We start from the raw sequence: 17,067 nt of genomic DNA on the forward strand, positions 1-17,067 counted from the left end.
TCGATGCCAACTTGGAACATAAGCTTAATGCTGTTTGTCATCCAAGTGCTTAAAGGTAATAGATGATACAAATTGACCCAATTCTGGCTGATTTCATGCCGATTTTCTACAGAGATAGAAAATATTAAACCAGGTACATTCACTATTGCTTTCATTTGTGGTGTTTTGGCATAAGCAGGAAGCTCCAAATAGTGCCTGCATTTCTTTGGTTTTATTCAGATCCACTAATCCATGCTTATTTAACTTATCTGGCTTTTAGAAAATAAAGATTACTTTCCTCCTCTCCTTTATCATGACATTTAATTACTTGCCCTTACTTAGCCTTTTGAAAGAGAAAAATAGAGTAATTGTGTTCATGAATTTCAAATGGAGTAACAGATATAGTAAATTGTTTGATAGTCACCTAAATTCAAGTATTTGAATTTATATGAATAAAATAAAATCAGCAATATACAATACTAGGAACTTGTTATCTTACAAAACTATAACATATGCAAAAGTGCTAGATGAAAACTGACCTGTAACTCACATATATAAGAGCAGTTTCAAATATATTACAGTGTTAACTTAATCCAGATTTCCTCATAGAAATTTAATATATCACAACACATAGGTTTTTATTCATATTCTAAGTAAAATATTTTTGTTGCCATATCTTCCTCATTCTACTAAAAAGCTTAAGTATGTGTACTGTAAGTTGTACAATATTTACCTTTATGCATGTGGAATTATAAAAGAAATAGCAGTCATTCCCAACTTCTGCCATTTTCAATCTCTTGCTGCTAATCCAGTGATTGGTTTTATAAATATAAATGAGTTGCAGGAATAGAAATCTAAGAACTATCAGTATGTAATGGGGAAAAACAATCTCTTTCCCACAGTCTTTAGACTATCAGTGGTATTCCTTTAAAAGTGACCACCTCTTGACAGTATATTACACAATAGATAACTCTTAAGTAAATTTAAATTAGAAGATACCTTCTCTAGCTTTGCAGAAATGTTGAAAGTGGCTGCTAGGAAGCGCACAAACTCAGACTTCCAGAATTTTCCTCATTGTTACCTAATCCATTGTTTGGTCATCAGAACTGGTCTCATGTTTAACTGTAGGCTAGTTTCCTTTAATACTGTGCTTTCCTTACTCAATATATATGACTTTGGTATATTAAAACATTATTACAAATAATAAAGTACCTTTTACCTGTCAATGCTCTGATTTTATAAGGAACAAAAATTACTTTATGCTTTCCCAATTAAAATGTGGCATTTCACAAGTTAATAGCTGTGTTTCTTTTTTTTTTTTTTTTTTTTTGGTTTTTCAATGTAGAGTCCACTCTAGCTCAGGCTGACCTGGAATTCACTGTGTAGTCTCAGGGTGGTCTCAAATTCATGATGATCCTCTTACCTCTGCCTCCTGAGTGCTGGGATTAATGGTGTGTACCACCATGCCCAGCTACTAGTAGCTATTTCTTTTAAAGGGTTGAGAAACAAAACTGAAATTCATATATAGTAGGTAAATATGATCTCAATATTCCAAGAAAGTAGATACAGCTATTTAAACATGCACCTTCTGTTATATATAAACTTGGGGGAAACCTTCAGATTGTGAAACATTAATTGGTTTATAAAAATAAATTTGAGTACCTATTCATCATGTAGCTTTAGTCCACTTTTCATCCATCATAAAAGGAGAAATAGCTTCTTATAGCAAAAGGTTCCAGTATGATTGGAAATTTGGAGAATTTGTTGAAAATGTGAAGTCATTTGGTTCCCAAAAGTAGACATATCAAACACTAGTTATTAAAGTCTTCATAATGATGTCTTAAAAATTAGAATCCAGCAGAAATGAATAATAATATTCATTGAAGGTGACTTAGAAGTTGGAAGGGTGATGACAGCTTAAACCATATCACTAGGTGGTGCAAACATCTGGAGTTCAATTGTGGTGGCTGAGGCCCTGGCGCCCCAATTCGTTCTCTGTGTCTCTGTCCCTCTCTCTTGCTCTAAAGAAAGAAATAAACAAGAATTATATATATATATATATATATATATATATATATATATATATATATATAGAGAGAGAGAGAGAGAGAGAGAGAGAGAGAGAGAGAGAGAGAGAGATTTTTAACATCACAATATGCTTTTAATTGGGGATTTAAGTAATTGAGCAAATGTGAATTTCCACTTGAACTTTAACAGTAAAGTTTTATGAACTTTTTTGAATGCAATGCTATAGGTTATCAGCCCAGGGAAAAATAGAAAGATTTGGAAGAACTCTTGAAATTTATTGGCAAAAATATATAAACAAGTATGTCCTGACTTTTGTTTTGTCTCCATTTGAACTCTGGAAGAATGACATACCTGGTAAAGTTAACATTGGGATTTATTTTGTATTTGCATTGCATAGCACATTAATTAGATATGTTTTGGGGGTGTAGCGTACTTGAGGATTTCCCCTTTTTTTCCTGTCCTTATTTTCCCTTTTTTGTTTTCACTTCACTTTCCTGTTGTGCATATCATTTATGGAAAGTTATGACTATTCACATCAGGATGTTTACTTCTTATAAAGAAAAGGATGGGGAATGTGTCTTTATAGCTGGCTATATGGAAGTTCTGTACTTTGTACAAGTCCAAGTGAATATGCATTGAGTTTGTTCTTGGTGTATGTCAGAGAGATGACACATGGACCTTTCTTCCAGTTTATAATGCTGCAGTACCTACCACTTTAAGTGATATTTAATGCTTTTTGTAACCCTATTGGCTCTTCATGATTCTGAGGATCAGGAAAATCTGATGGCTGCCGCTGGTCAGAACAGGAGCTCAGTTTACAACTGTAAACTGATCCTGTGATGTATATGGGCTCCTTGATTTCTGTTAGAGGCTTTGCTCCTGACTGGGAAGAAACCAAAAGGCTGATTATTGTGCTTACTAGCCTTGCTGCTACTACTCAGACATTAAGGGGCATGTTTCGGAAGGTTATCTTTTCTCGGAAAAGACAGAATGTTGGATCTGGAATACTCTGGCAGTTTGGGAAATGACAGTTGAGAGTTACAGCAAAGTGATTTGTTGTCAGAAACTCATGGCAAACTGCTTGTTAGGAACAAAGAAGTCACTGACATGAGTTTAAAATACCCAGACATTTCTGGTTTCACTATCAGATAGCAACTTGTTTTTGTTTGTTTTTCTTTCTTTCCTTTGGTTATGGGAAAATTTGGATGAGTGACTGTTTTTCTGTAAGATTAAAGGCAGTTGAAAAGAAGCATGTTGACATGGCAAATTTCTTTTCTCCTCTCTCTTTGAATACAGAAATTATAAAATAATGAATTTGTTTGTAATGGGTATTTTATTCTTGGAGAGTCCCTAATTATACAGACACCTCCAGGTGAGATATAGTCATTTAATTTTTCAAAGGGATTAGTAAATAAAACGCTGGACAGTTGGTCACATACTGACAATTATAGAACTACAAGTTGGACCTTACTGAAGCACATAGATGGGAGAGTCAAAGTCCCCCTACAACTGTAAACTGAGGTCTACTAGCTGAGATAATATGGCTCTACTAGTGTTCTATATTTCATGATTAATTTTTTTAGATTTTTTTTTATCCTTTGCACCAAAATATTCCATTAGGCACAAAATGAGTCTGTAGTTGGGTGCTTGGCTACAGCTACTCAAGCCCTTCATTGGAACTCATCTGTAAGGGTCCTACCATCCACTTGAATGCAATCTGTACGTTGTACAGTTTTGTTCTTGTCTGAAGGCTAGCAGTCATTTTGGAAAGAACCCCAGAAGAGATTTCAACTATATTATGTATTATATGCTATGAGGTGATTCTGATTCGTAAAATAAATTTCTTCTTCCCCTAATTTCAAGTCTGTTAATTGCATCAATTTTCTAACGTTCTGCTTGGGAATCAGGAAATGTTATTTTAAAATTTCTCCAGTGTTTCTTCTGATCAATTTCTGAACAGCAACAGGCAAGTGTCATTAGTGATAAATTGTCATCTAAGTGTTAGATCACTTACAACTTGATACTAATTTCTGAAATTTTCATCGTTACAAAAGTCATGGCCTAGAACACGCTCCCGAGTAACGCATCTCAATGTTGACTTGGTCATCAGAAGCCAAGAGTGGGGGAAGGGTGGGGGACGCACGTGGACGCTCAGGCCTCGGAGTCTCACAACCGAACTACAACGCCCAGAAGGCACCTCGAGTAGGCGGTCGCTTCCGGGTTTCTTCCCCCGCCCACGCTGCTGTGGTGGGACGCGGCGGCGCGGTAGCCGTGCGCGGACTTGGAGTAAGAACTCCGGGAGACTCGCGCAGGCTGCTGCGCTGAGCTGCTAGTGACTGCGCCTTTCTTTCGCCGCGATTGCAAGGCCCACCATGAGACGCCTGGGCTCGGTGCAGCGGAAGATGCCGTGCGTGTTTGTGACGGAAGTTAAGGACGGGCCATCGGCCAAGCGGGAGCACCAGGTACCGAGCGAGCGGGCGGGAGGGCTGTCCCGGCGCTCTGCAGGCCTGGGAGGCTTGCAAGCGATGCTCACGTGTGCGCCAGCTCCGGCTCCTGGTACCTGCTGGGCGGTCAGGGCTCCTGGAGAGAGTTTACTGTCCCTTGACCACAGACTTTTAACTTGCCTTCGCTTATTTGAAAACCCACGTTGCAAATAATTTCTCTCTTCTCAGATGAGCACCTTTTAATGGAAAAACTACGAAGTGGTTACTGAAGTCCAAACTTGACATTTTCAAGAGCTGAGAGAGAGAGAGAATAGGAAGATAGGGTTGACCTGTTGTGTCCTAGGAACCAGTCAGTGGCAATGTTGACACCTCGCCTATCTAGGTTACCAAAAATCAGACCTGGAGTATTGTTTCCAGTAATCACCTCCTTAATTTGAACTTTCGTGTTCCCACCTTAAGATTTTCTAGTTTCCCTAGTGTCACACAAAGTGTCTGAAGAATAAGCTTGCTTTATCAGCAATGACCCTGGGCTGTCAGGGTAGGTGTTTCCAAGTTCTGCAAAATGAGCTTGTGCATTTGAAATCAACCCCCGCCCCCAGTCAGTGTTAACACCGCCCTTCTTGTCTTTTATGCTAAAAAAGCAGAGATGCTGCATTATCTTGTGCCTCCAGCTTGTAGGACTTGACACATGGTAGGCATTGGATAGCTATTTGTTGAATTAAATGGACACTGCAGTTTTCATGCCACCTTTCCATCAACCTTGATGATTTTTACATTCTACTTTTACGTCTTTCTGTATTACGCTTTACTGCTGTCGTTGCTTTTATACATAATACTTGTGACTACAGATTGTGCAACCTAGTGGGTCTTAAGTGCCACCCAGAAAGTGCATCACCATATTCTTTCCTTGTCAGAACTCCACAGTTGCTGCATTTCAAAAAGATCACAATTTGGGCTGGAGAGATGGCTCAGCGGTTAAGGCATTTGCCTGCAAAGTCTTACAACCTGGGTTCAGTTCCCTTGTACCCATATAAAACCAGAAGCACAAAGTAGCATATGCATCTGGAGTCTAGTTGCGGCAGCTGGAGGCCCTGGCATGCTCATATTCTCTCTTCACAAAATATTAAATCACTTAAAAAAAAATCAGATCATGATAAAGCTACACTATAAACTAAAGGGTGGAGTTTTACTGGTAAAGAATGTTCACGTTGAGGTCGTCTTTGATAATATTTCACTCTAATTGTGATTTCCAGCCGTGTATGTAGAGGGTGGGAGTAATTCTTAGTTATAACACAAAGTCCCCTATTAATTAGGTCAGCATGCTTATGACCCTAAGTAGTCCGGGATTTGACAAGTGTTTCATCTTGTGAACATATAAAACACAATCCTATTTTTGTCTGGCTGTTCATTCTTAGATTGTCCCTGGAGTGCTTGTTAGTAGATCTCTGTAAAGCTTTTGGTCAGCTTTGTCATACTAGTAATTACTCCTCTTCAGAAATTGTAAAGAACCACCCAGTTGATCTTCATCACCTAATTCATACACACATACATTGACTTTTTAGTAATAATCTACTGACAGATGGAGGAAGATTTTTCTTTGCCTCTCATTGTCTTGTGTCATCCTTTGGTGGTTTTGGGGTCCTGTGGTAGATAATTGATTTCTCTTGGTTGGAATATACTTCATAAGAACTTCTGGCACACAGTAATCTCCCTCAGACCTTTCATGAACTTGCACATGCACATGCATTTGTTTATAAGATACAGCATCTCACCCCTGTCTTACGTTTTATATCCCTGTCTCCATCGATTTTTGGCTTTAGTACTTACCATCCTCAACAAAGTTCTTTGTGTTTATTTCTGCTGTCTTTTCCTAAAATTATGAAAATAGGGCAAGGGAGATGGCTCAGCAGTTAACAACACTTGCTTGCCAAGCCTGACAGCCTGATTCCCCATTACTCACCTAAAGCTGGATGCATAAAGTGATGCATGTGTTTGGAGTTCATTTGCAACAAGCAGCAAGAGGCCCTGGTGTGCCCATGCTCTCTGCCTCTTTCTCTATTAAGTAAATAAATACAATTAATTAAATATTTTAAAGAAAAGAATTAATAAAATTTGGAACATTTCAGCTGAGCATTTGACTGAAGGTCAAGGCTATAACTGAAACCAGTTTTTCTTTCTTTTGAAGCCATTTAAAGTTTTGGCGACCGAAACAGTAAGTGACAAGGCCATAGATGCAGATGTCTACAGTGCAATTCCAACAGAAAAAGTGGATGGGACATGTTGTTACATTACTACATACAAAGGTAAAAATCAAACTAGAATAGTTCTGTAAGTACCACTCATTCATATTAACATTTCACAAACTCTGAACATATGCAATGGCCATTTGCTGTATATACACTTAACAAGTATAGCTGTGCAATAAAAAAATGTCAGTATTTTGCTTATTTTTCTCTTCGGGGAGGAAAGACAGGTAACTACCTTAATGGCCAATTTGGTAGATGCTCCTTATATGGTACTTCTAATTTGCACAATAAGCCTCTCTAGATAAAGAAACTGAATCTCAGCCAACTTCAGTAGTTGGTGAAAGACCATCTAGTTGATGGATGACTAACTGGTAATGGCACCTGGCTTTGTCTAACCCTAAATTTCTCATTGAGTGATTCTGGTGCTTTTTTTTTTTTTTTTTTTTTTTTTTTTTTTCCTGAGGCAAGATCTCACTCTTTCCCAAGCTGACTTGGAATTCATTCTATGTCCCCAGGCTGGCCTTGAACTCATGGTCATCCTCCTACCTTAGCCTCTATAGTTCTGGGATTAAAAGTGTGGTTCACAACCACAATTGGCTTATTTTTATTTTGTTTTGTTTGGAGTGGTGGTGTTTTAACTCTTGGGCAATCTGTTGGTAATGTTAGGGGATATATAGTTGGAAGGGAGTAATATTGTTTGTATTTACTGGTGGATGGTGAGGTTACCTCTCAGTTGCAGCAACAGAAACATTTAAGTAAGCTCTGGACATAATTGTTTTATCAGGAAATCTGTTCTGAAATGCATTTAAAAATTTTTTAAACAGTGTTAAGATATCCATACCAAAACCAACCATCTTGGCCATCTTCATGTAGGCTGTCATTCAGTGGTATTGAGGGCAGTGTCTCCACTCTCCATATCCAGAATACCTTATCTTCTAAATCTATGTCTACTGCAGTCCTCCCATCTACCTCCCCCTCCTGCTGTTTCCAGGAGAAGATGCATTTAAGCTGCATGATATTCCATTGTTTATATGGAAAATTTTGTTTATATATTCAACCACTGGTAGGCATTTGAGTTGCTACTAATTTTGGCTTTTGTAAATAGAGGTAAATGAAGTCTGCTTCCAGGTTTTTTTCTGGATGTGTATATCCTTGTCTCCATCGATTTTTGGCTTTAGTACTTACCATCCTCAACAAAGTTCTTTGTGTTTATTTCTGCTGTCTTTTCCTAAAATTATGAAAATAGGGCAAGGGAGATGGCTCAGCAGTTAACAACACTTGCTTGCAAAGCCTGACAGCCTAGCTTTGATTCCCCATTACTCACCTAAAGCTGGATGCATAAAGTGATGCATGTGTTTGGAGTTCATTTGCAACAAGCAGCAAGAGTATAAAGAGTATATGGAAGCAGTATATGGAATTACTAGATCATGGGATTATTCTAATTAAAATTTTTGAAGCACTGTCATAAATTTTCCGTAATAGTTCCACCATTTTGCATGCCCATGGAACAGTGCAGAGAGGTTTTTTTTTTTCATATTCATATGAACTTTATTAGGTGGTAGTAGCCATTCTCATGATTTTGAGTGAATTACATTATTTGTGTTTGCCAGTAAAAAGATCAAAAGGCTCATTCAACCAGCAACAACAATATATAATTTTAATCTGGTTCTTTATATTATGTAGGTGGATAGATAAGTAATATAGAATATCTGAATCAAAGTATAATTAACAATTTTTATGAAACCCTGACTTACATCTTTGAGGGGTTGTGAGGGGTCTTACGGGCTGTTATGCTAAGATACTTCAGGGTGTGTCATTATGTGTGGTTTGCATGAACAGTAGCACACAAGGGGGAGCTTAACTCCTAAGGAATGCTCACAAGACCCAAGGTGACAGTGCTTCAAATCTAGCTTATTCCTGACAATGAATACATAATAGAACACTGACATTAGAAGTAAGAATACATATCACAACTGCAAGGACTCAAGATGCCAGGTAAAATCTGTTTTTTTTTTTTTTTTTCCTGCTTCAAAGGCATGGCTGTGCATATTTTCTCAGATAAGAACTGTTGATGTGTGCAGTAACAATTTAGAATCAGGGAGTCCAAATGGAATCTAAGCTGGGGATTTTACTGTTTTTGCTGGTCTTCCAGCCATCTTCCCACCAAATATCCAACTATACCAGCAGGTCTCCAGGAGTCTCAGTAAGACCAGTGTGCAGCTCATAAGTCTCACTCTTACCAATAAAGAATGTTGGCACAGTGATCTCTGACCCATGAGGATAATATAACATCAGTCATCAGTGTGTTTAATAACTTAATTAGGGGCCAGGCTAGCCCAAGTTCCCAGTCTGCCAGAATTAACCAGAACAGTACCAGGAATGTTCAGGGATGTGTCACTACAACTGCCTGGTTTTGTTCCCATTTTGGGAACTTTAACATGTCCTTAGAAAAATGTATTTTTATCTCATTCTTTTTGCTCTTTAAAGAAGTATTGAGATGGGTAGGTGGTATCTTGACTACTCATTTCCTTTTGTCTTTTTGTCCTTTTTTTTTTTGGAAAGTTTGACTTTGAAATGTTTTCAAGAAAACTTTTCTTTCTTCCTGACTTTTCCTTTTATTATTATACTTTTAGGTCAGCCATACCTTTGGGCTCGACTAGATAGAAAACCCAACAAACATGCTGATAAAAGATTTAAAAATTTTCTACATTCAAAAGAAAACTCAAAAGGTTTGTAGGTCTCTTTTAAACTTTTCATAATTAAATAGCTGAAATTTGTGGTTTACTGCTATGGTATTTCTATATATTCTATCATATAAGCAAATGCTCTTGCAAAATATCTACTCTTTTCATAAATTCCTTATAGTATTTGTTAAAGCATCCAGTATTATAATGAGATACAATCTGATTTTTGTTTGCCTAAAACAAATGTAATTCATAAACCAGGCACAAATCTCAAAGGAAAATTAGTATTTTTAATTGCTACATTCAGATGTCTCTAAATACATATTCCACTTATGTTCATTACCTGTGTATAATATATAATTTGTATTCATAGTGCATTAAAAATTCATAAGCCGGGCATGGCGGTGCACGCCTTTAATCCCAGCACTTGGGAGGCAGAAGTAGGAGGATCGCCATGAGTTTGAGGCCACCCTGAGACTCCTTAGTGAATTTCAGGTCAGCCTGAGCTAGAGTGAGACCCTACCTCAAAACACCAAAAAAAAAAAAAAAAAAAGTTCATTATAAATCTACATATCATAGTATATTGGCTAATTTGGACTATGTAAAATGGTGGTATATTCGAAGTTGAACATTTAGAATGCTAGTGTCTGAACTAAACAGTCACATTATAGTGATAATGCAGGAGAACATAGATGTAATTGAGATTTTACTAGCCAATTCCACTTGATATCTCTTTCGTATTTTATCTTCCACAAATAAAATTATTTCTTTTTAGAATTTCTTTGGAATATTGAGGAAGATTTCAAACCTGTTCCAGAGTGCTGGATACCAGCGAAAGAAATAGAACACAGGGATGGGAAACCAGTGCCTGATGAAAATGGACACATTCCTGGTATGAGAATCTCCTCTCAAATGCTATTTTGTGTTGACTAGAGTAAGGAAAAAAAGGTCCAATAGGAAATTATTTTTAATCTGGCTCATTTTATTTTTATGGATAGTGCATATTTTTATAAATCATATTTTTTGATACTCAACAGTTTTATGTCAAAGCTGTTTCCTGTTGGAATATCCTCTCAGGTTTAGATGATTTTCTAAGATGGGCATAGTTTTTAGCTGTCACTTGTGGCCATGAAAAATTGAGGCTCCCAGGTGTGGAATGGGGCTATATCTTAAGAGCCCAAAACATTACAGTTTTGTTTTGTTTTTTTTCCCTGAGATAATGAAAATGAAGCAGAGGTCAAATAAAACTAAGTTTTGTTTTATTTTATTTTATTTTATTTTATTTTATTTATTTTACAAAGAGAACTATGACAAAAGAAAGATGGGCTTCACTGGAGCCTAACCAATCAGTAGAGAAGTTAACTGCATTTCTTGTTGGTAATAAAAAGCCAGAAAATATGGTCAAGTGGCATACATGCCCTAGCTTGTCGTCTTTTTGCAGTGAAGTCTCTACATTGATGGGACCTTGTTGGGGTCAGTATCTCTTTGCTGCAACAAACAGCCCACCAAGAGTAGCATGTGAGAAGAGAGGGTTTATTTTGGCTTACAGACTGGAGGGGAAGCTCCATGACAGGAGAAACTGTGGCATGAGCAGAGGGTGGATATCACCTGGCCAACATCAGGTGGACAACAGGAACAGTAGAGTGTGCTAACTACTAACAAGAGGAAGCTGGCTATAACACCCATAAGCCTGCCCCCAACAATATGTCGCCTCCAGGAGGATCCAATTCCCAAATACAGAACCAATACATTGTTCAGCGTATATTAGAATACATGTATAGACTGAAACATTTATTGCATTGTTCATTGTCTGTGACACTAGAAAGAAGCTAGAGTGAAAAACTGAACTTTATTAAAAGAAAATAGTTTTAATGCTGTCTTAGAATGGTGCTCAATTCCCATTGAACCAAGGTGATTCATGACTGATTGATTTAGTAAGTGAATGTTGAATTCAGGTTAATTCCTCAACAGATTATTGGAAGGCATCTATGCTTATCACAATACCACCAAACTACATAAAAAAATGAACTCTATTTATGAGAAAAGAAAAACCTAACTGATCTTAACACAAGGACTTATTATGATCAAGTCTCTAGAAAATATGGAATATTTACAACAGAAAATGGAATTACTTGTATTTTCAATCAAGATAGAAGCAATGTGAAAAATGTAATATTTTTTTTCTTTAAATAACAGGTTGGGTACCAGTAGAAAAAAACAGCAAGCAGTATTGCTGGCATTCATCTGTAGTCAATTATGAATTTCACATCGCGCTGGTGCTCAGGCTTCATCCTGATGAGTCTGGGCTCCTGGAAGTTACGGCAGTGCCGCTGTCAGAGCTCTTAGAGCAGACTCTGGAGCTGGTTGGCACAAATGTCAACGGGAACCCCTATGGTGAGCGAAGCCACTGCTTTTATCAGGTCTAGCAACTGTGACTTGTGAAGACAGCTTCCTGTATGGTCACCTTAAAAACCACATGACACTGGGAGAAGCATGATCCTGTAATAAAAGCCAGTTATGGCAGTGGTGGTGTGTGTCTGTAATCACAGTGCTGGGGAGCTAGAGACAGGAGAATCCCTGGAGCACACTGGGTAGGTAGTCAAATCAGTGAGCTCCAGATTCAGTGAGAGACTGTCTCAAAAAACAAGGTGGGGAGGGATTGAGGAGGACACCTGACAATAATCTTTGGCCTCCTCACGCACACACATGCAGCCACACAGGTAAGCACGCATACACACATACACAGGCACCCAAACGGCCACATATACTAAAGGAATGACTACCAATTTTGAGCTTATTTTCTCAGAGCCCACTCACTTCTGCTAATGTTATATTCCTGGGAAATTTTATGCATGACTGAAGATTTTGATTATTGCAAAAAGTTCACTTCATGCTATCATTCTTTCCTGTGATAACATCATATAATTATGCATTGAAGTTATTGCTAGGTCCATCTTATCACTGTGTGTCAAAATTTAGGTGATATAAGTAATATATATTTTTCACTGCTAGTTACTTTGGCATTAATGAAAACAAGCAAGAGTAAGAATCGGCAATGGGTGGATATTATAAAGCATCAGAATACTGTACTGTGATGCACTGAGTACCCTAGGGAATCCTAAAGTACTATGTTGAAAGGAAAGGGATGAAACAGACCTAAGGACACTAAAGCTCTAACAAAAACCTAGAGATCAAATGTAGATTGACCTATGGTACAGTTGATTGGCAAACACTGAGAGATACCTGAACGTGACTAATGGCACAGAACAGAGGTTGGCAGACTTTGAAAAATATGCCAGGTAGCAGATCTTTTGAGCTTTGTGAATCATCTTTTTGCAGTAGGCCACCAGGAGTACTTAGTGACCCAGTAAGGCTATATTCCATTGAAACTACTTACAGAAGCAGATGTCTGTGTAGACTTGGCCAGCAGGTCACTGTGTGCCCATTTTTGATGGAGGATCCAGGGAGTAAGAAGCCACATGAGATAGCAGGACTTCATATATTTTGATTATTCTCTTTTCAAGAAAATTCTAAAATTTGGTTTAGGTTTACTTATAATATACTAAGTATTTGTTTTTAAAATTTACTGTGAAACATTTTCTTATTCTTCCTATAGTTACTTTGAATGGATATAGCTGATTGGAAATTTTACTCTTTAGGGTTAGGAAGCAAGAAATATCCATTACATTATCTTATACCACATGGAGCATTTCAAGTGAGCAATCTGCCTACATTGAATTATGGTGACCTGTTGTCCTGGTTTGAAGGCTGCAGAGAGGGTAAAATTGAAGGAATCGTATGGCATTGCAGTGATGGCTGTCTAATTAAGGTAATGGGGGGGTAGATTATGTTGGATTATTTTCTTTAAATCAGGAGGTGGTATTAAAATTCTTTGTACAGGTTGTAACAACCCTGATTTACCATCACCCTTATTTCATAATAACTTCTTTATAAGCTAAAACAATCAAATTTCTGGAAGGTGTATGATTATTAGATGGTATGTTTGGTTGGACATTGGTTATACCAGATGTATTTCAGAGTTAAAACGATGTGCCTCTCCCACCTGGGAAGTCATGGTACATATTAGTGTTCTCAGACATTTTGTGCCTGGCTTACCTTAGCAACTTTAAAACTAACTTTATCATGGGTTTTGTTGAGTAAAAACAAAGAAAATGCCAATGTAATTATATAGAATGATTATCTTATGCTTCATACCCTTCTGCCACCCAGGCCTTATCTGTTTGAGTCCTCATATGTAAATAATATTCAGTGTTCAAAACTGAACCTGTAATTCCAGCACTTAGGATACACAGATAGGAGGATCACTGAGAGTTCAAGGCCAACCTGAGACTACATAGTGAATTTCAGGTCCACTTGAGCTGCAGTGAAACCCTATCTCAAAAGAAAAAAAAGAAAAAAGAAAGTGGATCTACTGTTTTTTGGGGTTTTTGTTGTTATTTTGTTTGTTTTTGTTTTCTGAAGTAGGGTTTCACTATAGTTCAGGCTGACCTGGAATTCACTATGCAGTCTCAGGGTGGCCTCGAACTCACAGCAATTCTATCTCTGCCTCCCAAGTGCTGGGATTAAAGGCATGCACCACCACACCTGGCGGATCTACTGTTTTTAAGCCGCTCTTTCCCTAACATAACCAGTTAGCAGTGTTTTTTTTTTGGGGGGGGGATTCGAGGTAGGGTCTTATTCTAGCCTAAGCTGACGTGGAATTCATTATGTAGCCTCAAACACATGGTGATCCTCCTCCCTCTGCCTCCCAAGAGCTGGGATGAAAGGGCGTGTGCACTACCATGGCTGGCTACAATTAGCAATTTTGAAAGTCTTATCTATTGAATATATCTTGTCCTTTACAACTTACTGGCTGTTAATTTTAATATAGGCCAAGGGTCTTTCTTGAATTTCTAGATTATCCTCTTAAAACATGTATCTTTCATTTCTACCTGTCCTGTCCATTCTTGCCAAATTAAGGGGAACATTACATCCCTAAATAACATTGAGTTACAGTAAGACTTCTCAAGATCAGGCCCCTGTATAACTTCCTGTAACTGTTTCCCATACTCACCTTGAACAGAAACTCACACTGTCTGTATTGTAACTGAATTGAAATCTGGTTTAACACCATTTTACCCCATGGTATTTCCTGATTCACATTTTTCTCTTCCTATGTTCAGCAACAAACTCTATTAATCATTACATTTTTGTGAACTCCCTGATTGTGCTCCTGACATATTTCTTTGGTAATACAATTGAACAAAACAGTTTCTCAGTTTTCATGATGCTCATATTCTAATAGGGAAGATAGGCAACATACAAGTCAGTATGTGATGTCAGAAGAACCGCCCAAAAAATTTAAAAAAAAAAAAAGGTAAGATTCAGTGGACGATTACACAGTGCCTGGCATTTAGTAGTACTGGCCTGCTAATTAAATGAAGCTGCTACCTTACTAAAGCCATACCCCTGTTCCTCTTTGTAGGTGCATCGCCATCATCTTGGTTTATGCTGGCCACTTCCAGATACTTACATGAATTCTAAACCTGTTATCATCAACATGAACCTGAACAATTATGACTACCCCTTTGATCATAAGTGTTTGTTTAATCAGTTTTCAAAAATAGACAAGCAGAGATTTGGTAGGCTCAAAGATATAATGCTTGATGTATAAAGTGGAAATGTAACTGAGATTGTTATTTTCTAGTCTTGATATTCTGTCATGTTTACAAAGGTAAAAATACCTCAAGGTTCCTACTATTTGTTGTACAGATATCAATGTATACTAACATTTGAAGAAATTAATTTTCCACTTGCAAACACCTATTCAAATTTTTATTTATAATCATCCTTCTTAACTTCTGGAAGTTAAAATATGATGAGGTAAGCTTCCCAGCTTATACAAAGGTTTGATTCTGTCCACTATAACTGGAACACCAGTTAACATTAAATCAGTAATTTTATATTACTTTCAAAATTAGATTAAGCTTAATTTAATTTTGCTAGATATTTAAAAACTCATAGCCTTTAAATGTGCACATATCCACATGTTTATATACTATAAATATAGAATATTTGTAGGATTTGAGTATTTAACACAAAATAAGTATGTATGTACTTGCAAAATTCTAGTTTAAACATTAAAATTGTTTAAATTTACTCTCATGTTTAAAAAAATCTTAAGATATTAGAAAACAAAGTAGCTTACCATAGCTTATTGTCTACTTTATAATTTATTCAAGTCTTCAAAAATATACTTTTATAATGAGTTAAAAATTCAATATAATTCTGTATAGCTCAGACTTGCTTGATTTCCAGATGAAATGTTAACTTACAAAACTGATCGTTAAAAACCTACAGTTATATGTGGCCCTTAATAAATAGGGAAGTCATTAGGACTTCCTTCATCTTCAGTTTGTTCAGAAGCAGCAATAGGGCTAGTTAATTCAAATCCAAATTGTTCAGAAAGATTTTTTAACTTCTCTTCTAGCAGAATATTTTTTTTTACTTCTTCCTTATAATTATATTTCAGATCTTCAATTTCTTCAAAAAATGAAGGATCAAAATTTTCCAATTCTTTTTTCAGCCTTTTTATTTCTTCCTAAAAGACACATAAATGAAATATATGTTTTTGGTTAGAATTTTCAGAGATGCACTTATAAACATGAAAATCAAATATAGTTATAAAGACAGAAGTATTTTCTTACAGTTTTAACAAGATTGTCTTGTACAGTATAAATAACTTATTTCCATAAGAAGTAATGTGATCTATAAGTTATGATATTCTTTTAATCCCTGACTAAAAGCTATTAATGCTGTAGATTGACTGTCTCTAAAACCACGCTAGATACTCTACTAGGCCATCCAAAGTGACTTTGTTATTCACCACTCTTAATTCTGGTTTAGATTTTTTTTAGGTATGGCCTCTTTGATTTTAACTTCATGCATCTGATTTTTAAGGAACAAATGCTGAACTTTTATAAATGCTACTTATGATCATAGAACTCCTAGAACTTCTGTTGGCTAAGTTCAGTATGTGATGAGGCTGTTTACAGTAGTCAGTAGTAAACAGCCATCAATTCCAGATGTTTTTGTTATGTTCTTGGAGTCTTAAAACTGAAGCATAGAACCTTTTTTATTTTCATAAGGGAACTATAATCTTAACATTCCTAAAATGAATTTCAAAAGATACTTAGAAGGCACTGTTCTGAATATGACAACAAACTTAAAAAATATATATATTAAAAAAAAAAAAAAAAAACAAAACCACAGGGCTAAAGAGACGACTTGGCATTTAAGGCACTTGTCTGCAAAGCCTAAGGGCTCAGGTTCAACTCTTCAAGTCCTATGTAAGCCAGACTCACAGTGAAGCAAGCACTCAAGGCTGCACATGCTCACAAGGGGGTGCAGTGGTTGAAGGCTCTGGCATGCCAATTTTCTCCCATTCAAAAAAGAAGGCTGGGCACGGTGGTGCATGCCTTAAGTCCCATGTTCGGGAGGTAGAGATAGGAATGTCACCATGAGTTGAAGGCCACCCTGAGACTACATAGTAAATTCCAGGTCAGCCTGGGCTAAAGCAAGACCCTACCTCAAAAAAAAAAAAAAAAAAAAAAACAAAGGGAAAAAAAAGCCACAAAGAGATACATATTTGTTACAATTTAAAAATAAATTTTCTCTTAATTCTTT

General features: G+C 36.8%; 2 protein-coding genes across 7 annotated transcripts in view; one reads left to right on the forward strand and one right to left on the reverse strand.

The window, feature by feature from the left end:
- Window positions 1–4,264: 4,264 nt before the first annotated feature.
- Window positions 4,265–17,067, forward strand: part of C6H12orf29 (chromosome 6 C12orf29 homolog) — a 55,602-nt gene continuing 42,799 nt past the window's right edge. For 3 of the 5 annotated variants that reach the window (XM_045153573.1, XM_045153571.1, XM_045153574.1), the window contains exons 1-6: window positions 4,265–4,469; window positions 6,637–6,754; window positions 9,331–9,426; window positions 10,157–10,273; window positions 11,578–11,775; window positions 13,041–13,210. In XM_045153573.1, coding sequence (XP_045009508.1) covers window positions 4,380–4,469; window positions 6,637–6,754; window positions 9,331–9,426; window positions 10,157–10,273; window positions 11,578–11,775; window positions 13,041–13,210 — 789 coding nt within the window. In that variant the 5' untranslated portion in view covers window positions 4,265–4,379. Of the gene's footprint in view, window positions 4,470–6,636; window positions 6,755–9,330; window positions 9,427–10,156; window positions 10,274–11,577; window positions 11,776–13,040; window positions 13,211–14,866; window positions 15,424–17,067 lie in introns of those variants that run through there. The other 2 variants (XM_004650158.3, XM_045153572.1) reach the window with 2 other exon arrangements.
- The window catches only part of Cep290 (centrosomal protein 290), an 89,627-nt gene continuing 88,155 nt past the window's right edge, over window positions 15,596–17,067 (reverse strand). For both annotated transcript variants that reach the window (XM_045153569.1, XM_045153570.1), the window contains exon 53: window positions 15,596–15,982. In XM_045153569.1, coding sequence (XP_045009504.1) covers window positions 15,755–15,982 — 228 coding nt within the window. In that variant the 3' untranslated portion in view covers window positions 15,596–15,754. The remainder of the gene's footprint in view (window positions 15,983–17,067) is intronic.

Source organism: Jaculus jaculus, chromosome 6, assembly GCF_020740685.1.
Source record: "Jaculus jaculus isolate mJacJac1 chromosome 6, mJacJac1.mat.Y.cur, whole genome shotgun sequence".
In the NCBI taxonomy this organism is placed as follows: Eukaryota; Metazoa; Chordata; class Mammalia; order Rodentia; family Dipodidae; genus Jaculus; species Jaculus jaculus.